The 24,366-nt window shown below is 37.9% G+C and overlaps 1 protein-coding gene across 2 annotated transcripts in view; it reads right to left on the bottom strand.

The window, feature by feature from the left end:
- The window catches only part of TSC22D2 (TSC22 domain family member 2), a 95,375-nt gene extending 79,093 nt beyond the window's left edge, over positions 1-16,282 (bottom strand). Inside the window, exon 1 of one of the 2 annotated variants that reach the window (XM_053710033.1) lies at positions 13,860-16,282. In XM_053710033.1, the coding sequence (XP_053566008.1) occupies positions 13,860-15,667 (1,808 nt within the window). In that variant the 5' untranslated portion in view covers positions 15,668-16,282. The remainder of the gene's footprint in view (positions 1-13,859) is intronic. The other variant, XM_053710034.1, reaches the window with a different exon arrangement.
- Between the last annotated feature and the right edge of the window lie 8,084 nt (positions 16,283-24,366).

Genomic DNA, 24,366 nt, shown 5'->3' with positions numbered 1-24,366 from the left:
TCTTATGTTAAATCTTTCTAGTAACAGGCTTGCGAGCCTGAATCATGGTCTCAATGACCGACTCAGAAAAACCACACTTAGACAGAATTAAGCGTTCAATCTCCAAGCAGTCAGCTTCAGAGAAACGAGATTTGGATGAACGAAGGGACCCTGAATCAGGAGGTCCTTCCTCAGAGGTAGTCTCCAAGATGGGAGAAATTACATCTCAACTAGGTCTGCAAACCAGATCCTGCAAGGCCACACAGGGGCTATTAGAATCACTCACGCCCTCTCCTGTTTTATACGAGCACTGACTCATGGAAGGAGAGCAAATGGAGTAAACAGGTATGCCAACCTGAATACCCAAGGAACCGCCAGAGCATCCATCAGAACGACCTGTGAATCGCTTGACCTTGAATCGTACCTTGGAAGCTTGGCGTTCTGAGGGGGCGCCATCAGATATAACTCCGGCACCCCCACATTTGAAAACTAAGCTGGAAAACATCTCTGGATGGAGTTCCCACTCCCTGGGATGAAAAGTCTGTCTGCTCAGAAAATCCGTCTGGAATGTGGATGGCAGATAGACAGCAATTGTGGGTCTCTGCCCACTAAAGAATCCGAGTAACCTCCTTTATGGCTAAGGAACTCTGAGTTCCTCCCTGGTGATTGATGTAAGTGACAGAGGTTATGTTGTCTGACTGGAACCTGATAAACTGGGCTGAGGATAACTGATACCAAGCCAATAGAACATTGTAAATCATCCTCAACTCCAAGATGTTGATGGGAAGAGCAGACTCCTCTAGAGTCCAAAGGCCCTGAGCTTTTAACAAGTTCCAGACTGTTCCAGCAGGTTTGTGTCCGTTGTCAAGATCACCCAGTAAGGTCTCCAAAAGCATGTGACCAGAGACAGATGTTCCAGAGAAATCCACCACAGGAAAGAGACCCTTGATGACTGATCTAAGTTTATTCTCTGAGAAAGATCTGCATGGTCGCAATTCCATTGTCGGAGCATGCACAACTGGAGAGCTCTCAAATTGAATCAAGCAAAAGGAATGATGTCCATGGAAGCCACCATCAGACCGATTACCTCCATACATTGAGCCACTGAAGGATAAGCAGTAGTAGAGAGACAAGAGGAAATGATTTTGTTTTTCCTGACCTCTGTCAGAAAAATCTTCATCAATAGAGAATCTATTATAGTCCCTAAGAACACTACTCTTGTAGCAGGGGAAAGGGAACTTTTTTTTCTAGATTCACATTCCCTTTGTGAGATTTTGCTTGTTGAAAAGATGGCGCCTGAACCAATATGTAGTCCAGGTAGAGTGCCACAGCAATTCCACGAGAACTGATCACTGCCAAAAGAGCCCCCAGAACCTTTGAAAAAAATTCTGGGAGCCGTGGCTAGACCAATTGGAAGGGCCACAAACTGGAAATTTTTGACCAGAAAGGCAAATCTCAGGAATCTTTGATGGTCCCTGTGAATAGGAACATAAAGATACGCGTCCTTCAGGTCTATGGTTGCCATGGACTGACCCCTCTTGCACTAAAAGGAAAAATGGAGCATAAAGTCTCCATCTTGAAAGATGGAACTTTGAAAAAACTTGTTTAGACACTTCAAGGCTAGAATGGGATGGAAAGTTCCCTCTTTTTTGGGAACCACAAATAGGTTGGAGTAGAACACGAGACCCTGTTCCTGCACTGGAACTATCACTCCCAGGGAGGAAAGATGTTGTATACATGTCAAGAACGCCTCTCTCTTTATCTGGTCTGCAGATAATCTTGAGAGAAGGAATCTGCCTCTGGAAGGAAAAAGTCTTGAATTCCAATTTGTAACCCTGGGATACTATGTCCACAGTGCAGGGATCTGGGACATCTCGTATCCAGGTTTGAGATAATTGAGAAAGTTTGCCCCCCACCTAATCCGATCTCGGATCGGGGGCAAACCCTTCATGCTGATTTGGAATCAGCTGCAGGTTTCTTTGATTGTTTACCATTGTTCCAAGGCTGACTGGGTTTCCAAGAAGACTTGGATTGTTCCTGTTTGGAAGAAGGGGTAGGCTTTCCTCTGGAGTTACGAAAGGAACAAAAATTACTCTGATGTCTTTCAGGCCTATTCTTATCTGGAGGTAGAAAATACCCTTTTTCACCCGTAATATCAGAGGTAATTTCTGCCAAACCGGGTCCAAACAAGGTTTTGCCCTTGTAAGGAATCGACAGAAGCTTGACTTTAGAGGAGACGTCCGCAGACCAGGATTTCAACCATAACGCCCTGTGGGCTAGGACAGCGAAACTAGAAGTTTTAGCTCCTAGTCTAACAACCTGTAAAAAGGCATATGCAATAAAGGAATTGGCTAATTTAAGAGCTTTAATCCTATCTTGAATTTCATCCAAGGAAGTATCTACTTGAAGACAATCAGACAAGGCATCAAACCAATAAGATGCCGCACTAGTCACGGTGGCAATACACACCGCAAGGTGCCATTGGAGACCTTGATGAACATAAATCTTTTTCAAATAAGCCTCCAGCTTCTTATCCATCGGATCCTTAAAAGAGCAGCTATCCTCAATAGGAATAGTGGTTTTCTTAGCCAAAGTGGAAATGGCCCCTTATGAGAAATGGCAACTTGGGAAGCAGAACTGAGGACAGGCACCTTACTTTCTGAATTTCTAGATTTCCTCTTGCGGTTTCCCTGTAATCTGGGAATGGCAGCTAATGCCACAGATACCGCGCTGAAGATACTTGGGCAGCAATTTCTTTTAAATAAACTCCACTAGGATTTATAGAGGAACCGCAGGGCACTGTATCTGACGCCATTGAGGCTTGGGACGTAGCAGGAGAAAGCTGAGGTTTTATTTTAACAGCATCCTCCTGAGAGACATTAGGCCAGGGGTCAAAAAATCTGTTTAAAATTTAGGCGCCAGTTCTATTTGTATATAGATATATGGAGAATAAACCAGAAAGTTAGGAGCCAGCTGTGAAATTCTAGGAGCCAGTGGCTCCCTGGCTCCTGGGTTTGTCAAGCCCTGCATTAGGCTAAAAAAAAATTACCTTTATTTTGCAAGGTTTTCTTGACACATGAAGAACAAAATTGCATAGAAGCTGCAATTTGTGCATCTAAACATAATAAGCATGAATTCATGAAGGCAGGCTCTTGCTCCATATCAGACATGTTGTGAAACAGTAAATAAACTTGTACAGATAAGTTTCAAGGATTTCAATATTCAATCAAAATAAGCCAAGGAAAAAATACTTTAAATTTTATTCCAAATTAGGATCGAGTCCCAGCTAAAATTATGTGAGAAAAAAAAGTTAAAACAAAACATTTAATAAAGATCAAATAAACTTATAAAATACTCCTCAGGCAACCCTATGCCTCAATTATTGAGGTGCCTTACCGCTACCAATTAAGACCGGATCACCCAGAAAATGAGAAAAAAAAAAAAATTCTCTCTCAGAAACGTTATGAAGTAAAGCTGGTCATGTGACTGATACAACACAGGCACTACTTTCTGGTACACTGAGTACCAGAAATAACCGTTTTTTTTTTGTTTTGTTTTTAAACCTGACAGTTTAAAATGTTGCATTGTTTTATTTTAAAGCACAGGGGAAATGAATAAGCTGCTGAAATAGAAAATTTAGCCTTACATTCAGTTTAAAATTGTATTTTTTAAGTAAATATGTGTCAGAAAATAAAGCCTAATAAAACGCTTTTAAAAAGAAAGGGTAAAACATTTTAAATGTTAGTCTCACACATGCTACAGTGCCTGCTTCATGCCCCAGTGTAACCTATACAACAGGATTATCTATGTCCCAATAAAAAAAGCAGTGTCTTAATTTGTTAAGTGCATGGTCTCCCTAACTGGAAGAAAAAGCACTTAGCTGCTCTGCTGTCCGGCATGTAGACAGTTACAAGGTATGAGAGGACACAGTTCCTCACAGAGACCTTTGAAAAAGAAAGAACAGAGTAGCCAACTCTGGATTTCTAAACTAGGGCAGCAATTGTTAGGAAAACGCAGCAAGTACCTCTTTACAAGTTCCTAACTGCTTTAAAGCCACCACTACCCGACTGCAAGGAATGACGTGGAATTAAGCTATACCCCAAAACTTGCTTGTAGATTAAATCAAAATTTTTCAGACACCTAAGCTTCACCTCCTCCATGCACTGAAGGCAAAGAGAATGACTGGGGGTTGTGGGTAAGGGAGTGATACTTAGCAGTTTAACTGTGGTGCTCTATGCCTGATATTTCCAACAGTAAATACTCAAGCCGTGGACTCACCATATCTTAGGAAAGAATCAAACCCTATAGTGAATTGCTATTCTGTGGTGTTCTTATTTTTTTGTTAATAAAATGTGTTACTCTGAACAAGCTGCAAACTATTAAATAGCACTGGTTGTGATGGAAACAGAATGTTTAATAACAGACAAATAATTCAGAGCAGCAATAACATCATATGACTTTTGTCCCGTGAGAATTATAATTACATCATTTATTTACATATAACATTTAGCATTAAAATGGCACAGATGGTAATAAATAGGTTAGTTTAAGGGGGGCACACAAAAAAATACTAGTTGTAATTAAAAACATTTCTGTTCTATTGCTATTTAAGAAAAGCCAAATTGAAACATATTCTAAACAAATTAACATTTGCTGAAAAAATATTTCAATAGCCAAACTCCACCCACCATTTGGAGAACCCAATTCAGACTTTTTACTGGAGTAGAAAAACAACCAATGGCCTTTACATTGTTTTGCAGTTTTTTTTACTGTGCCTTTAACACTGTTCACAAAGATGGAACATTGGCCAACTTAGCTGAAAGATATATTAGCATTGTACATTCCGTAAACTAATTGCATCCATCCGAGCCGCATGTAAAGATGAGATTATCTTTTTAAAATTAAGACTGGATGAGGGCGATGTATCCTGAAAAGAAACGTAGTAATAAAAGACAGTTTATGTTTAAAAGGGACATAATACTCATACTTGAAAGTGATGCAGCATAACTGCTAAAGCTGACATGAAAAAATCACCTGCACATCTCTATGTAAAATGGGAAGATATTTTACCTCTGTGAACAGTTGTACTTTAATGCTGTCCAGCTTTGCTGTGATCTCATGAGATCACATAGTAAACTTCCTTAAAGGGACATTATACACTCGTTTTTTTTTCTTTGCATAAATGTTTTTTAGACAATTTATATAGCCCATAAAGTTTTTTTTCAGACTCCTAACCAAACCCCAAAGTTTTAGGAGAATACCGACATATACCTACTCCAGCTTGCTCCTGGGCATGTGCAAGAATTCACAGTATATACACTTATGATTGGCTGATGGCTGCCATGATACAGTTGTAGTGGAAATAAGACAATACTTTAAAAATTGTCAGGGAAAAAAATCTACTCATTTGAAGTTCAGACTAAGTGCTATTGCATTGTCTTTTTATAATTTGTTGATTATGCAAATCTACTGTATTTACTGGTCCTTAAGTTTGAACTTCAAATTTGTATATTTTTTTCTGACAAGTTTCAAGTTCTCTCTATTTTCACTCCTGTATTCATGTGAGATCCATCAGCCAATCAGAAATGCATATGCGTATATTCTGTGAATTCCTAAATACGCTCAGGAGCTGGTGACTCAAAGTGTGCATAAAAAAAAGACAAAATTGTGTGCTCTATCTGAATCATGAAAGTTTAATTTTGGACTTGAGTGTCCCTTTAAACTGTAAATGAGAACATGACTGTGCCTGCACACGCCAGAGGCACACTACCTTGCAAGTCCTGGGACTAGCATCCTGATTGGCTGCTTAAAGACTCTTTACAGTGGGGTTTGAATGCTTAGGAAATTTTGAGGCAACATATCTTCCTCTTTACCATAGAGATGTTTGGGTGATATTTTCTAGTCAGCTTTTACAGCTATGCCTCACCACTTTCAAGTGATTCAACATTTGGTTATGTTGCTTATAAGTGGCAAAAAGTCTAAAACTGCAGCTACTTAAAGTGAAAGTCAACCATAGCGTTTTGGAAACGCTAGGGTTGACTGTTGAAACAAATAAAGGGCACTTTCATTCATGAAGTATAAGATACTTCATGCAGAAAGTGCCTTTATTTCTTTCAATCGCCGTTCTTAACTGCTACGGCAGCCCACGGCTAAACAATAATTTTCTATGAGGTCACGTTTTCACCGCTTAGCCATTAGTCGTGCAGTAAATTCAACTTGGCGCCCATGGGAGCCGGATTTACCGCACGGCTATTGGCTAAGAGGTGAAAACGTCATCTCTTAGCAAAAATTTTTTAGCCGTGGGCTGCTGTAGAAGCTAAGAACGGCGATCGGTTAAAACAAATAAAGGAGCTTTCTACGTGAAGTATATTATACTTCATGAATGAAAGTCCCCTTTATTTGTTTCAATAGTCAATCCTAGCGTTAGGATTAACTTTCACTTTAAGAAGACTTTGCATAAACATAACAATCATTGTTGATTATTCAAGTAATACGTTTTTGCCGTACTTTTAAGGTTACACCTTACAATCAACTTGGCAAACAAGGGATGAAAACACAAACATGCTCAAGAGGACAGAACACCCAACAAATGTTGTTCTTGCATTCCACATGTTAAAAATATTTTGAACACGAAAAGAGTTGAAGGGATGTGAACCCCAAAATGTTCATGATTCATAGAGCATGCGATTTTTAAACAAACTTTTTAATTTACTTCTATTATCAAATTTTCTTTGTTCTCTTGGTATCTTTTATTGAAAAGCAGGGATGTAGGCTTAGGAGCCAGACCATTTCTGGAGCACTATATGGCAGCAGTTTTGCAAGAATGTTATGCATTTGCAAGAGAACTAGATGGAAGCACTATTTCCTGCCATGTAATGCTCCAGATTTCAACCTAGATATCTCTTAAACCCAGATTATCATGGTAAGCAAATTGGATAACAGAAGTAAATTAGAAACATTTTTAAAATGGTATGCGGTGTCACAAAAGAAAATGATTAGGTTTCATAACCCAAAGTGGTTTATTTTTACTTTGAGGCTAACAGGAAGTGTAAATGGGCCTTAAAAAGGATATGAAACAGATTTTTCTTTTCTTTAATGATTCAGACAGAGCATGCAATTTTAAAGGGACAGTATACTGAAAAATAGTTTTTCCCTTAATGTGTTTACAATTGCTTTTTTTTACCAACTGCAGAGTAAAAAATGTATGAAAAATAGCTTTTTAAGGTTTTTTGTGTTTATTAAAGCTCTGATTTTGTGTTTTGAAGCCACCACCTAATAAAATGGGTTGAGCTTGTAGGTATAATCAGATCTCATTACTGTATCACATTGTGCACATATACCTGCTTCTTTATCTTATATCTGTCCATAAAACAATCACCAGTACTTGGAGAGAACAATGGAAAATCAACATTTTATTACCTTATCTCTGCTACATCCCACTGGGAGTGTAATTTATTCTGCTGGCTGCGTTTACAAAGCTTATCTATAGCTTCTACCTGCAGCCACAAATAGGTGTGGATACCATATGCTAAATCAACTATTTCAAATGCCAATATAAAGGTAAAGGAGCTAATTGTAAACAATTTAATACACTCCAGCAGGTAAAGTGGATCATTGGGAACAAATTAAAGGGGAGAACATTTTTGAGTAAACTGTCCCTTTAAAGTGCATGTAAAAATACTTACATTTGTTTTATGGAAAGCAGACCGGCAATCCTCCGCCCGCAGCTCCTGCTGTAGTCAGCAGATCGATAACGAATCCGGCTTCCTCCAATCGTTGCGTGCCCCCCTTTGGCGTCCAGCCCGTGAGGCACGCAGCGATTGGAGCAAGCCAGATTCGTCATCAATCTGCTTACTGCAGCAGGAGCTGCGGGCGGAGGATCGCCGGTCTGCTTTCCATAAAACAAAAGGTACGTTTATTAAAAAAAAAAATCTGCTTCATTGTAAAGTTTAACAAATGAAAGTGACGATTTTTAAGAGAATTTTTAGATACCGGGCACTTATTCATTAAACTTTACATTCACGTTAAACAACTTTCCAATTCTACAATATTGTCAAATTTTTTATTTTTTTTTATTTTTATTTTTTTTTATTTTTTTTTGACAGGGAAAACACAACTTCTTTAATAACAAGTAAATACGAAAAAACTTACAATGTCTTAGTAACTCTTATAAATACATAATATGGCGGATAAATAATACAAAAAAAGAAGAGAGAAAATATTTTTTCGGCTTTCATAAGCAGCATTAATAAATATATATAAAATATAAATATGTCAAATTTTATTAATTCTCCCGGCATCCTATGCTGAAGGAGCAGATATGCACTACTGGGAGCTAGCTGATCCCATCTGGTGAGCCAATGACAACTCTGAGTAGTGTAATGCTGCTCCTATTTAGGCATGCATTTCAGCAAAGGATAAAAAGAGACAAAGCAAATTAGTTACATTTTGAATTTATTGTCCCTTTAAAGTGAAAGTAAATCCAAGCGTTTTACAAACGCTAGGATTGACTTTTGAAACAAATATAATATACTTCATGTAGAAAGTTCCTTTATTTGTTTTAACCGATCGCTGTTTTTAGCTGCTACAGCAGCCCACGGCTAAAAAAATTTTTTGCTAAGAGGTGACATTTTCACCTCTTAGCCAATAGCCGTTTGGTAAATCCAGCTTGGCGCCCATGGAAGTCGGATTTACCACACGGCTATTGGCTAAGAGGTGAAAACGTCACCTCTCAGCAAAAAATTTTTTTAGCAGTGTGCTGCTGTAGCAGCTAAAAACAGTGATCGAATCGAATCAAATAAAGGAGCTAGGATTTACTTTCACTTTAAAGTACTGATTGCTCACTAGGTGATAAAAAAAATGTACACTGCTCCTTTTGTGGATATTTTTCTCTGTACAGGAGCACACGGACACACATACAGCCAGTTCTTGACCATGGCTTTTGGTACAGGAACAAATAGGGGGGGAGGGACGGTCCTGCATATTTTCCAGAGTGGGTTTTCAAAACCTGATAATGAATCACTGATACCTGATGAAGAACACTTTCTTTTCAATGGGAAAACATTATGAAATGCAGGAAATTGTGACACATGAGGAAAGTAGCTATAAAACTAAAACAAAAAGGGTAGAATAGCAAACATTGGTACCCCATTTTATATAACTTACATAACACTTTTCACATGAAACATTGTTATTAGCAATTGATCATTTATCTGTATGGGGTCACTTAGTCATTTGATTGTGTATACGATGTAAATTGGTTATAGGATGAAGCTTAAAAAAAAAAGACAATGTAATCAAAAATGTTTGTTCATGCAAATGAAAGTAGCATTTAAAACATGCGAAAAAGTAAATGAAGAACCAATTGCTTGCTTCCTACTAATAGAATCACTGGGTTGATAAAGACATCTCCCTTAGCTTCATTGGTAGAGAGAGGGACACAAAGCTTATTCAAAATAGGTACATTTAAAGAGACAGTAAAGTCAAAACAAAATGTTCACGATTCAGACAGAACATGCAACTTTCCAATTTACTTATTGATCACATTTGCTTTGTTCTTTTGGTATCCCGTGTTAAAATACCACTAAATACAGTAAATTTGCATAATCAAGAAATGCATGATAAAAAGACAAGTTTGAACTTCAAATGAGTAATATTTTTGTCTGACAAATGTCAGTTATGTCTATTTCTACTCCCACTGCATCAATGTAATAGCCGACAGCCAATCACAAATGCATATACGTATATATATTCTGTGGATTCTTGCACATGCTCATTAGGAGCTGGTGACACAAAGTGTAAATATAAAAAGACTGTGCATGGAAAGTTGTTTAAAATTGCTGCTCTATCTGAATCATGAAAGTTTAATTTTGACTTGAGTGTCCCTTTAAAGTGATTGTAAAGTATAATGAATTCAAGCCCAATATTTAAAAACAGGGGCACTTTAATTCATTAACCTTTACAGTGCTGATCTAGGTAGCTTGACAGGAGCTCAGGAGCATGCACACGTCTTTAGCATTCTATGGCAGCAATTTTTTGAACTATGTATAACATTACTATAAAAACCATTGTTGCAAAAACAGCTGCCAAATTGCTAAAAGATAGGTGCAAGCTCCTAAACTCACCTAGGATTACTCTTTAAAAGGGATTTGAAACCCCCCAAAAATATTGTGTGATTCAGACAGCGCAAACAATTTAAATAAAAACACAAAAATTCCTGTTGACATCTATTATCAAATTTTCTTCATACCTATGGTATTCTTTTGTTGAAGAGATACCTAGGTAGGCGTCCGAGGCACTACATGATAGGAAATAGTGCTGCCATCTAGTGCTCCTACAAATGGATACCATTCTATCAAACCTGCTGCCGTATAGTGCTCAAGACACATGCACGCTTCCTAAGCTTACTTTCCTGCTCTTCAGCAAAGGATACCAAGAGAATTAAAAAAATATTGATAATAGAAGTAATTTAGAAAGTGGTTTAAAAATTCCATGCTCTATCCGAATAAGGAAACAATAATTTGGGTTTTCATGTTCTTTTAAGAAAGGATAACAAGAGAACTAAGCAAAACAGAGGCAAACTGCAAAAAAAAGTTGTTTAAAACGTAATGATCTTTGAAATACATTTAAGCTTAATCTTGACTTTACTGCCCCTTTATAAATTATAGAAAATGTATATAATACACACACACACACACACTGAAATGCCATTTTTAAATTAAATAAAGGGACTTTAGTAATTTGTTTTCTTTAAAATATAGCAAAAAGCATAGAAAAACACTATGCTAAGAATGAACAGAATACCATAGAACACTGGTTTTCAAACCTGTCCTCAGGCCTCTCTAAGAGGCCAGATTTTCAGGATTTACCTTGGGTGAGAGCAGGTAAAAAAAAAAAAGTGACCATGGTTTCCTAATCAGCCGAATATTTCACCTGTTCTCTAGTTCAGATATCTTCAAAATCTGACCTGTTAGGGAGGCCTATGGACCAGTTTGAAAACCAATGCCATAGAATAACTTTTCTATCAGCGTTTGTTCAGTGTACTTTTGTAAAAGTTATATACACAAACAAATGCCTATATAAATAATCATAACTTTAAATAAAAATACTTTCTTAAAACATCCCTTTGTAGCATGTTCACCGTGCAATGCAGGGACGCCCTTTGAAAAGGGCAGAGCAAGTATGTAGACACCACCCCAGCCAATCAGGATAGCATATACAAAAGAACAGGCCATGCATACATGCATTAAGCTTGCATGTGATAGCCCCCCACCTTTCTAGACAACATTCAAAAGGGCATAAATCTTCCAATGTGTTGTAATAGTAAGCACAGCCCACAAGAACTCCCTCCCAAGCACCAAAGAGAAAATTGGCCCATTGGCACCTAGTAAAGTGTTCCCACAGCTGCAATCACCATCAAAACACTGATGCACGTTGCATTTTTCCTTTTTTACAAGGCCCACATTTATAACATTTTAAAATTAGTTGCTAATATCATTTGTATGGTGCGGTTTTGACTTACTCCATTTATTTCAATTATTTAGTGCTTAGTATAAAGAATACTAGTTTAATTCCCATGCCTGGTAAACAAATTTGCAGCATACAGCATTACAACCTGAATCTGTTCTGGTACAGCAGGCTGTGCACAAGCTTTTAAACAGACCCTTTAGCGGTGTGAACAATGGAATGTTGCGCATGCACAAAACACACACAGACTACATTAGTCCAAGTAATACTTTTTTTTAGAAATGTAAAAGGATTTGGGCATTGGTTTGCCTTTGAAAATGTGAAACATTAAAAACTTGGAGGTATTAGATTAGCAACGTTTTGAAAAATCACATACCTAAATACGTCTTTTATTAACAAGTATACCACAATGCGGAATGTCAAACATTATTTTTTTTAAGTTTTCCTAAAACAAAAGGGTTGTATTGATCAGCTTAAAATGGACATTATACCAAAAATTTCTCTTTGCATAATTGTTTTGTAGATGATCCATTTATATAGCCCATCTGGATGCATTATGTAAAAATGTATAGTTTTGCTTATTCTTAAATAACATTGTGCTGATTTTGAGACTCCTAACCAAGCCCCGAAGTTGTAGATGCATACAGACTTTAGACTGCTTCTGTTTGTATAATGGGTCTTTTCATATGCAGGGGAGAGGGGATTCTATCAGCCCCTTTCAGTGGGTGTCCCAGACTTATCTCATTAACAGTGTTAAGTTAGTAGCTTCTAAGTAAGTTTTTTTTATACTGGATTTTTATATCAGTATCTGTCCATATTATTCTTTATATTAGTGTATTATATTACATGCAGTAAAATAAAAAATTGGTCTATACTGCCTTTTGAATGCAGAATATGTGTCAGTATTCTAAGATATTATGAGCTGCATGATCTCCTTAAATATATATACACTTTTTTGACAAATGTGTTGTAAATGTAGGGGCCAACCAAAAAATGTAGAAGCTCTGGGTTTTTTGGAGGGGCTGATAAAAGATATCCAGAGAGTATTAAAAAAAAAAAAAAAAAAAAAAAAAAAAAAAAAGCACAAATTACCATAGTCCTGGTGCAAAAAGTGGCATCTATATGAATTTGGTTCCCACACATTTGTGCTGGCTGCGTATGTGACTTTACAAAACTATGTCACTGGCACCCACCACAGAGCTGCACTAGGACTGTGGAAATTGAGAGTCCTGTTTACACAGACAAAAAAAAAAAAAAAAATTATTATAATGTAAAGGACATGCAAATGTAAGGACATTACTCAAGAATGTAGTGTAATGTAAATTAAAGAGCATCAGTTAACCTTCCATATCAAAAAGTGATATTGTATATAACAACTGTTCAAATGTAAAGTGAAAGAAACAGGAAATGCATGACTGTACAACAAACAGTTTTAGGACTCTACAGCTCACTGGCTAACAAGGAGAACTGTCACAGGGGTGAAAAGTTGCTCTAATCATCCAAGGAACATCAATTTCTGGTTTGAAAAAAATAAAAAAAGCACTGGACGACATTTGTACACAAACTTTTTTCTGCTTGATCTAAACTATCTAAATTCCATAAACAGATAAAACGTTGAGAAGCATATTAAGCATAATTCTTTATGAATTATTTGTTTACACACAGACATGGCTATAACAAAAACAAATTAATCAATGTTAAAGCAAATGTAAATAATATTCACGGCCTACAACAAAACACTAGAGAGACAGCTTCCCATTCCAGATATGGTATAAGGATATGAATACAAACAAATAAATCCAAAGAGAAAGTTGTTTTTCCACCAGATAAAACAATGCAAAAATAAAAAAAATTATATATAGATAGACACACACACATATATACTGATGATGCATTACACAGATAATGTCTTGCCCTCAAGGATTTAATAAACGGTTTCAAGTAGGCCTGTCAAACTGTGTAAGGGGGTGTTGTCAGTCATGCAATCATTTTATTACACATGATAGCAAAACAAAAAAACAAAAATACACAAGCATATAACAATTAAAGAACAAAGAAAAACCAATGCACAATAAATGTATACGAATACTGTTAATAAGGCAAGCAGATAAAGCTATCATGTAGGACTCACAGCTTCTCAAAAATTGTTACACAGAAGTCACTTAATTTGACTTACAAGCAGTTTATCATTCTGGGGCTGCAAATGCAACACAATAATGTAGAGCGTTTAGCATCATTGCACTTCTTTTAAAATGTCAAATGACGGTACATAAATCACTTGGTATTGCAGAACATTACAAACCTGCTATTCGAGTGTGTCATTCAGTTATGCTTAAACACTAACTAGGTGTAAGTTCCTGGAAAGAAAGGAATATGCATTTACAGTCTTAAAACTAATTTGAAGAGCATCATACCTGTCATCATCACCATCAACTGGAATAGGTAAACCAAACACAGGTAAGTGGAGAGGGTTTGTTAGAGTATCCGTGATAGGAGCTTTCACAAAAGACTTCTCAGAAATCAAGGAAACTGGTGGCTGAGGTAGGGGTTCTGATTTTCTTCTATCATCAATATGACCAACCAATGGCTGGGTCTGGTTCTGAAATTGATTAATGTTTGACTGTGGCAGACTTGTATGTACATTTGCTGTACCTTGCATTGTTGGAAGCCCAACAGGTGGAATTAGGCTATTGCTCCTACTTACAGTTGTATGGCTACTCATTTGGGATTGCACAAAAGTATTAGGAGCTATTGGCATAGTAACAGAATTTGCAGACACACTAGGCACACTACTTGGCATTCCAGTACCAGGGACATTTTGCACCCCAGCAGCCAAAGTATGTTGTCCCCCTGGAATGCCTGACATATGACTACTCACACTGACTTGCTGTTGATTTAAAGATGTATGTTGCACAACTCCAATTGTTGGCACATTAGGCTGTGCCACACCTCCTGGTTGCTGCATATGCATTGCTTGGCTCTGGCCTGTTTGGCCACTCTGTATTAGCCCTTGGCTCACAGAGTCATTTACTTTAGAAAGTAAACCCATCATTTGTACTCCACCAGTTTGCAGATGCTGGCCAGGAAGACTAGATTGTGGCCCAGTACTTGAAATAACAGAACTTGGAGGGGCTGTTCCTTGTGATTGTATAACAGTAAGGTGTTGTAAGTATTCAGTCTGGCCAGATGTCTGTGTGGGTATTATATGTCCCTGTTGTTGGCCCTGGGAGTATGTGAATTGTTGAGGCTGACTCACAGACATATTTGACTGAACTATGGATACATTCGGAAGTGCTGTGCATTTGCCATTATGTCCACTTTGTGCAATATTGTGTGCAGTTACATGAGACTGGCTTTGCTGCACCATCATCTGCTGACTAGTAACTGCAGCACCAGTATACATTGGTTGAGCAGCAACCTGTGATACTGCTCCACCTATGGGTTGCTGCCCAATAACAAAATGCTGCTGCGGGGAGGGCTGGTTCGTCTTCTCGGTCTGAAGCAACTGTGACACAGCAGTAAGAGAACTGTCAGAAACAGATTCAGTACCATGTCCTACGTGCACCGCAGACACCACCACTGAGCCCCCTGTGGCGCCCAAACCGCTGTCCGCAGAATGTTCAAAGTTACTCGTGTGCCTGATTGTATCCCCAGTCCTATTAATCAGACTGCTGTCTGAGTCCCTGTCATAAAACTCCGTGCATGTCCAGCGCCCCCTCCTATAGGGCTCCCCGGAGCTGTGATCCAACTTGATTACCCTGAAACGTGAGCTACAAGCGGTCGTGCTGGTGGTGGCAGGCTGCGTTGTGACAGAAGCCACACTGGTGGGGGTAGCACAGGGGGTCTGAGAGCATGCAGGGGGCTGGGTCGCAGGGATTGAGGAAACCGGCTGACTTCTTATCACAGCTCCTCCGTTAGCTCCCATTACTTGTCCGACAGACCCTAACCCTTCTACTGCCACATTAGGTGACATGGTCCCCGGTGTCTCCGCTTCCCCAACGTTATTCAAGGTCTCCTCAGACGAGCTTCTCTCCACCACGTCCTCGGGGCCATAGTCCGTAGCCCTTGACACATCGAATATTTCAGAAGAAACATCCTCCGTTCGTGATTCGTCTGGATCGTCCAGGCTCTCCGTATCCTCCGTGATACTGCTTGCCGCCTGGGCCGTGGTGACACTGGTTATCTGGAAACAGCTTTTCTTCTTAGCAGGCATTTTGGACATCTTGGAAGAGTCAAGCCAGCACCAATCCCTCAGGGAGAGTGTGAGGGGGAGGCGGCCGCCTCTGCTGAATCCTCTGCTTCCTTTTCCCCTCTCTAGATTGCTGATGCCCAATATGGATAGGGAGTTAATGTGCCACTTGTCAGTGATCGCGCAGCACACGCATCCCGTAGCTTCCACGTCCACTTGCTCACTCCAATACCAAGAATCTCAAAAGTGGGCCTGTTGCCGGTGTAAGTCCCGTTCGCCACGAAGGTGCCACCAAGGCCCGGCCCCTCTTCAATCCCAACTCGGGGATGATACAGGCCGCTGTCACAGATGGCGCTGCCGGCTCCAGCTGACGCCTTGGTGGGGAGGGGGGAAAGCCCCGGTGCTCCCCTACCTGAACTCCTGAGCGGGTGACATGGCGAAAGCCTAGGCGGGCGGATATGAGACAACCCGTCCTGTAAAACTCTCAAAGAGAGAGAGAAACCTCCCCGAATACTACACACAGAGGAAGTGATACACTCACTGAGCTGAGAGTGAAATGTCTGTTACTGAGAGCCACTCCCCCTGCGCCGTGACCTCCACCTCCTTCCCCGTTTCCACCTCCCTCAGCGCCGCCGCACACACTGAAATTCAAACTAGAAGCTCCCACCTTCTCCTTCTCTGCAAGATGGCCGCCAGGGGCACTGTAGGGAGAGAAAAAGAGATGGGCGGGGCAATGCCCTAGATACACACCCCTTCCACTGACCAGAGGCTGGTTATTCCAGAGAGAGGCCGGGAGCGAGGATTACTAGAGTTTGCGCTGCTCAGGGTTATGTGTTGGATGCGGTTTAGGGGCTCTGTGCTTTGGTTTATACGATGTTTACCACAGCTAGGCGATCTCCCTGGTGGACTGGTGCTGTTCTTTTAAAGCTAGGCTAATAACGATTGTCATACGAATTGCAGCAACGGGCGAGGAAATCTCACACGAAAGAGCTCGCCTAAGATAGTGTCGTCCGAATTATTAATGTTGGAACTCATTCTCTCCATCTACAGGCTGCTCAAATCAAACGATTGGAATCTTTAACGGGCGTAGTAGTTGTGTAGCTCCTACCGGTTAAACCAGCGAAGTGAACTGAAGAAAGTGGTTTCGCTGTATGAAACAGCTAGTGGGAATGTTATAAATTACTGGTAGTACAGATAGTAACAGTATACTTAGAGACTTTTATTAGTATTGTAAGAGGTTTATCACGCTTAAAAGGACGAATGCAGACGGGCACATTAGTTGAATGTGAACTTTTTTTCTTTTTAAAGGGGCATAGAAGTGTAGAAAGACTGTTGCTTGCATATTACTAAAGGGCCATTATAGTCGAAAGGTTATATATTCAAAATTGTTAAAACATCAGACATACCAATCTGCAAAAACTAATTTCAGGGAGGTGGCTTCACCCGCTACTTCGCTGCCTCCCCCGTTATATAATGGACACCTTGAAACACTAAATAAGATAGATACTTATCATTCAAGTAGCTTCCCACTAGAGTCGCATTTAAAAAAACATTAGCTTTATTGCACAACCACATACAACAAACCTATTTTTCAGTGATCGTTTGCTTGTTGAATGCTTAAATATTTTAGAATACGAAGTTTAATTGCATGCAGTAAATGAGGTAGTAAAGCACTTCCGAATTTGGGCCACATTGGATCATGGTACTTGGAGTTTCAAGGAGATTGCATTCCATTTGCTGTCATCAGGGAGCCGCTATTACAATCCGGGAGACTCCCTGAACTTCAGTGGGAGTTGGGATGTCTGAAACATGTAATTGTAAAATAAGTCAATTTATAATGCAAATTTAAAAAAGTAAACTTACTGTAAAGTGCACATTACATAGATTCTTACCTTCTGTCAGCAACACTGTTTACTATCCCTTTAAAGGGACACTGTACCCAAAAATTTTTCTTTTGTGATTCAGATTGAGCATGAAATTTTAAGCAACTTTCTAATTTACTCCTATTATCAAATTTTCTTCATTCTCTTGGTATCTTTATTTGAAATGCAAGAATGTAAGTTTAGATGCCGGCCCATTTTTGGTGAACAACCTGGGTTGTCCTTGCTGATTGGTGGATAAATTCATCCACCAATAAAAAAAGTGCTGTCCAGAGTACTGAAACCAAAAAAGCTTACATGCCTTTTTTTTTCAAATAATGATAGCAAGAGAACGAAGAAAAATTGATAATAGGAGTAAATTAGAAAGTTGTTTAAAATTGCATGCCCTTTCTGAATTACAGAAAAAATTGGGTTCAGTGTCCCTTTAAATCTTTTATATTGCAACCTCAGTGTTTCATGTCCCTTTAATTACCTGTACCATGTGACAGCCATCAGCCAATCACAAATGCATATACGCTTATTCTTGCACATACTCAGTAAGAGTTGGCGATTCAAAAAAGACTGTGCACATTTAGTTAATGGAAGTAAATTGGAAAGTTGTTTAAAATAGCATGCTCTATCTGAATAATGAAAGTTTAATTTTTGATTGAGTGTCCCTTTAAGGTTTTGGGTTAACTAGAAAACCGGATGCGTCGGTCCAAGTTTCTTTATTTTATGCAGCAATCTGTAAATGGAAATGTGTTTTTTAACTTCATGTGAAATTTCCAACAGTTCTATGTTAGACATTGTTCACCCAAATACACTGCAATCAAATGTACATCTCCCTCCATTACAAAGCAGAACTGGTATTAAAGGGACATTAAACACTTTAAGATTTGAAAGCATAGTATTGCGGTTATTCTCCACCTCCCTATAATCATGGGATGCTGTCAAGCTTTCACTGCATTCCAGTGCTGATGTCTTAGCACATGTGCAGCAACCGCCTTCAGATACTTCCAGTGAAACCTAAGTTCTAATATGGCTAAACTCATAATTAGAGGGAGGTGCATGAACATCAAAACAAATTAGATAACCCTCTTTTCCAAAGAACCCCCACACACACACAAAGGCAATTCTACTAAATGTTGGGATTATGGGTAAGGATAACTAAATTAGTTTGATAACGCTTCACACTTTTGCTTCTTGCATAAATTTAAACAAACCTCCCTTTTGCCAGTGCAGTGCTACTCTATGCAGTTTTAAAGCATGACATTAACCCCTTAGTGACCACAATGTACCCTGTATGTCACTGGTTGTTAAGGGTTTTTTTCAGGACATAATAGCACAAGTCTAGCAAGAACACGCTATTAATGCCCTCCCTCCAGAAGGCTTTGTGGAATAGAGCAGTCTCAACGCTGGTGGCAAGACCGCGCTATAAAACAATCAAGTCCCAAAAAAAGGCCAGCGACATACAGGGTACGTCGCTGGTCCTTAAGGGGTTAATAGATTTGTACAGCAAAATAAATCGCAATTTGATAGCTATTTCAGTCTAGACCTTATCAGCACATGATGGAGAAGCAATGTACGGTTTAGCAATTCATTGCTCTGCTATACATGTCATGTTATATATACTGCATGTGTATGTTATAAATAATTTCCAAAGTTTGCAACACATCTGCTGATAAAGCTCCAGGAACTAGAGTTTCTGTGCTAACTACTCCAGTATTGCTTTGTAAATGTTTCACAATATTATCCGAGTCTTAGAATTTATGGTCTCATTTGTGTAGAAAATAGGCTACATCACAAAGTTTGTTGGTTTCTTACAGGGTGGATTTTATTTGTCACTAGTCTGTAAGATTTATTTTAAATCCCTGCTTTCTACATAAAGGCTCATTCTTGACGTTTGTTATAATCTCAATATTATTAAAGGGACATGAGAGCCAACATTTTTTTTATCATTCATTCATTAAATACCATTTAAAACAATTTTCCAGTTTACTCATGATCAAACCGACTTTATTCTCTTGTTATCTTTTGTTGAAAGAGTAGCAGATGTATATGTTCAGCCACCGATCAACAGCTAGCCCCCAGTGGTGCATTGCGGCGCCTGAACCTACCTAGGTATGCTTTTCAGCAACGGATACCAGAAGAATGAATCCACCCTGGTTTCTTACTCCACCATGGTTTTTTTTGTTTGTGTAAGTTGGGTTCTTATTTTCTTCAGACAGGTTCACACAGTTTAATCTAAAAATATAGTTTTTAGTTAAATAAAATCTGATTTCAGTCATGCAAACATACAGAAGGAAAGCAAAATCTATCTCCTAATGTTTTTAATGATTCTGTACAAAAATACCTTTGTCCCTTGTCTGCCATCTCAACCAGCTGTCTTTGTAACTGTCTCATGTGTGTCTTCACACTGCTTTCAGCTCAATAAGTCAAAAACAGATTTTTTTTTTCTTACTCTCCCAATTATAGACCCCCTACCCCACATATCTCTCTTGTAGGCTCTGTACTCAAACCTCAATACTGATCTGCTGTGATGCAGGACCCTGAATTCTGCTTCAGTCTAAATGTGCTCACTAAATTCAAAGAAAACTGATTCATTAGCATAAGACAAAATACAGGTAGAAAGCCCGAATTCCAAAATTTAAACGTATTGCTTTTCAAATAAAGATACCAAGAGAATGAATAAAAATTGATAATAGGAGTAAATTAGAAAGTTGCTTAAAATTGCATGCTCTATCTGAATCTGACAAATTTTGGGTATCATTTCCCTTTAAGTTCAAATATACATGAAGGGAGATGTCTTTCTACAGCAGAACTTTGTATTACCATTGGCTGTCTACATTTTGTAAACTAATACAATATTTTTCAAAATTGGTAAATCTGCCAGTGCTTAAGAAAAATAAATTGGCTAGACTTGTCATAACTTGCTCTCTTTTTAAAAAATCATCTTTAAACCCCTTTTGTGGTAACGGAAGCAGCATATGAGGCCCTCATAATATTTTAGTTGTCTTTCTATGCTTTTAAAGTACCTCTTTTGCCTTCCTATTTTGAGGACTGTTTGGTGGATATAGATTGTCTTCCTCGAATAGAAGCTGCTTTTATGGGTGTCAATTAATATCTAAAAGATCTATAATGATTTGTCATCTTTTTGAAAAAGACAATTCTAGATTTACTGTCATATATGTAGGGGACATTAAAGGGACAGTTCACCCAAAATTTTTCTCCCCTTTAAATTGTTCCCAATGATTCATTTTACCTGCTGGAGTGTTTTAAATTGGTTACAAGTAGCTCCTTTACCCCTATTTTGGCATTTCAAATAGCTGATTTAGTCTGTGGTATCCCAACCTATACTGAAAGTTTCTATACTGGAGTATATTCTACTGAATAGCCTAAATAAACACAGCCAGCAGAAGAGATTACACTCTCAGTGGGAGGCATGATAGTTAAGTAATACAATTATAATTTTCCATTGTTCTCTCTAAGTATTGAGCTTTAGTTTTCTAGACAAATATAAGATAAGGAAGCAAGTATGTGTACATAAAGTGATAACATAATGAGATCTGATATCACCTGAAGCTCAATCCATTGTAAAAGGCTGTGGTTTAAAAGCACAAAACCAGCTACTTCATATACACAAATAAACCGAAAATGCAATTTCTCATAAATTTTATACTCTGCAGCTGGTCTAACAAGTCATTGAAAATACATTAATTTAAAAACAATTTTACAGTGTACTGTCCCTTTAAATGGCAGATTGATTTTACAGAGTCACAAGTAGAGTAGGCACATAAAAGAATACACATAAGCACATGAAAGTTGTGTGCACATTTAGTATTATTAAAAAATAACTTTTATTCAGTATCAGTGTCTAAAACTTAAACAGGTATTTTCAAAATCTGCTTGATGGGACAAAAAGAGAAATTATATTAGCCCTGCTGGAAAAAGTAAAATCACTACACTATTGTCTGTGAACTTATCTTCTAAAATGAATGTATCTTGTATATATAGCATAAAACTGATTTATCTGATATTACTAAATGAGAATACCCGCAATGTAAGGTTAACTTAGGATGGAATTATTGTTTTTAAGAAAAATAGGGCTACCTCCAAATATTCACAATAATTATTTATTAGAATTTACATAATTATTATTCCTACTCTGTATAGTGCTATATTATCTCCCTAATAAAGAAATAATAAAATAATCAGATTACACCCATACACTTTTTTATTCCCTGTGTTCAAGGTTCCCACTGAAAAAATATTTATAAGCAAAAAAAAGAATATCAACTGTTTCAAATTTAAAAAAGGCTTCAGCTACTACTGAGCAGGTACAAGAGTTTACGGTGCATATGTATATAAGTCTGTGATTGGCTGATGACTGTCACATGAATCAGGGGATGGCAAATTGAAGTCAATTGAAATTTGTCAGAAAACTTCTAATTTAAAATTCAGAATAATTGCTTTTGCACTGTCTTTTTATTATGCACTTGTTGATTATGCTTTCTACTTTATTTAAGGGTCCTATAAATGGTTCAGCATCCAGGCTTTCAAGAATAATGCCAGTCCAGGATAAAATATGCAACTTTTCTACACTCCAATTGCATAAGAATAAGATGCTTTAACCTTTTAAGGACCAGTGCTGTACAGGGTATGACACTGGTCGTTTAGTCATTAAGGACCAGCACTGCACCCTGTACAGTGGCTGTGTCCTGGGCTGTTAGTACACCTATCTCATCATGTCGTCACGACTGAGCTAACTGCATGCCTCAGGAGTGAGGCATTGCCAAAATAGTGTAACGGACGACACCCAAGGCTAGCAATCACAGGGGCAGGATGTTCCAAGCCTGTCAGTTGAGTGTCTCCATACATGTGATTCACGCTGTGATCAGTGTGTATCTCATGCTGTTGCTTGAAGCCTGCATGTGAGGCTATCCAGCAACAGTACAGTAACTGTAAAAAATGACAGTTACTATGTATACAGTCACTGTGATAGCAAGTAACAGTAATTGCATAATTAAAGGCACAGTCTACTCCAGAATTTTTATTGTTTAAAAAGATGTACAATCACTTTATTACCTATGCCTAGAAATGGGCCAGCTCCTAAGCATACATCCCTGCTTTTCAACAAAAGGTACCAAGAGAACAAATAAATATTTATAATTGAAGTAAATTAGAAAGTTGTTTAAAATTGCATGCTCTAGCTTAATCATGAAAAAAAATTGGGCTTAATATTCCTTTAAGCACTGAAACTACAACAAAAACATGGTTCTTAATGGGTCAATTTTTTAGAGCATTTTATTGCTGGACTGGGTAAGCCATACACAATACCTTTTGTTAAAGGGACAGTCAAGTCCAAAAAAAACTTTCATGTTTCAAATAGGGCATGTAATTTTAACCAACTTTCCAATTTACTTTTATCACCAATTTTGCTTTGTTCCCTTGGTATTCTTAGTTGAAAGATAAACCTAGGAGGTTCATATGCTAATTTCTTAAACCTTGAAGGCTGCCTTTAATCTAAATGCATTTTGATAGTTTTTCACCACTAGGGCATTAGTTCAAGTGTTTCATATAGATAACATTAAGCTCATGCACGTGAATTTATCATGGAGACAGCTCGGTTTGGCTAAAATGCAAGAACTGAAATAAGGGGGCAGTCTGCTGAGGCTTAGATACAAGATAATTACAGAGGTAAAACGTGTATAATTATAACTGTTGGTTATGCAAAACTGGGGAATAGGTAATTAATAGATTATCTTTTAAAACAACAAAAATTCTGTTATTGACTGTCCCTTTAAATACACAATAAGAAACAAGCTTAAGTTAATGATAAAATGCTGTAACTAAATATGTATGGTATTGTTACACTTTAATGTCCCTTTAAAATGCAGAGAGAGAGAGAAATACACATTTTAGTGAATTTAGGAAGTCAAAAAGATGCATTTTGTGTAAGTTGCACACTAGCTAGCTGTCTAGTAAAGGGTTTGTCTAGTCAAAATTAAATTTCATGATTCAGATAGAGCATGCAATTTAAATCAACTTTCTAATTTACTGCTATTATCATTTTTTTCTTCGTTCTCTTGGTATCTTTATTTAAATGTGAGTTTAAGAGCTGGCCCATTTTTGGTTCAGAGCCTGGGTAGCGCTTGCTGATTGGTGGCTACATTTAGACACCAATCAAAAAGTGCTACCCAGGTCTGAACCAAAAATGGGCGGGCTCCTATGCTTAAATTCTTAATTTTTTTTAATAAAGATATCAAAAGAATGAAGAAAAATTGATAATAGGAGTAAATTAGAAAGTTGCTAAAAATTCCATGCTCTATCTGAAAGTTTCATTTTGACTAGACTATTCCTTTAAAGGGACAGTAAACGCCAGAATTATTGTTGTTTAAAAAGGTAGATAATCCCTTTATTACCCATTCCCCAGTTTTGCATAACTAACACAGTTATAATAATATACTTTTTACCTCTTTGATTACCTTGTATCTATGCCTCTGCAAACTCCCCTTTATTTCAGTTCTTTTGACAGACTTGCATTTTTAGCCAATCAGTGCTGACTCTTAGGAGCTTCATGTGCCTGAGCTCAATGTTATCTATATGAAACACATGAACTAACGCCCTCTAGTGGTAAAAAACTGTCAAAATGCATTTATATTAGAGGCCTCTTTCAAGGTGTAAGAAATGAGCATATGAACCGCCTAGGTTTAGCTTTCAACTAAGAATACCAAGAGAACAAATCAAAATTGGTAATAAAAGTAAATTGGAAAGTTGTTTAAAATGACATGCCCTATTTAAATTATGAAAGTTTTTTTTTTTTTTACTTGACTGTCCCTTTAATCATTTTATGTATATGTTATTAGAACCATT

This window comes from Bombina bombina, chromosome 4 (genome assembly GCF_027579735.1).
Source record: "Bombina bombina isolate aBomBom1 chromosome 4, aBomBom1.pri, whole genome shotgun sequence".
Classification (NCBI taxonomy): Eukaryota; Metazoa; Chordata; class Amphibia; order Anura; family Bombinatoridae; genus Bombina; species Bombina bombina.
Note: the sequence above shows the minus strand (reverse complement) of the source record. Positions and strands in the feature narration are given on the sequence as shown.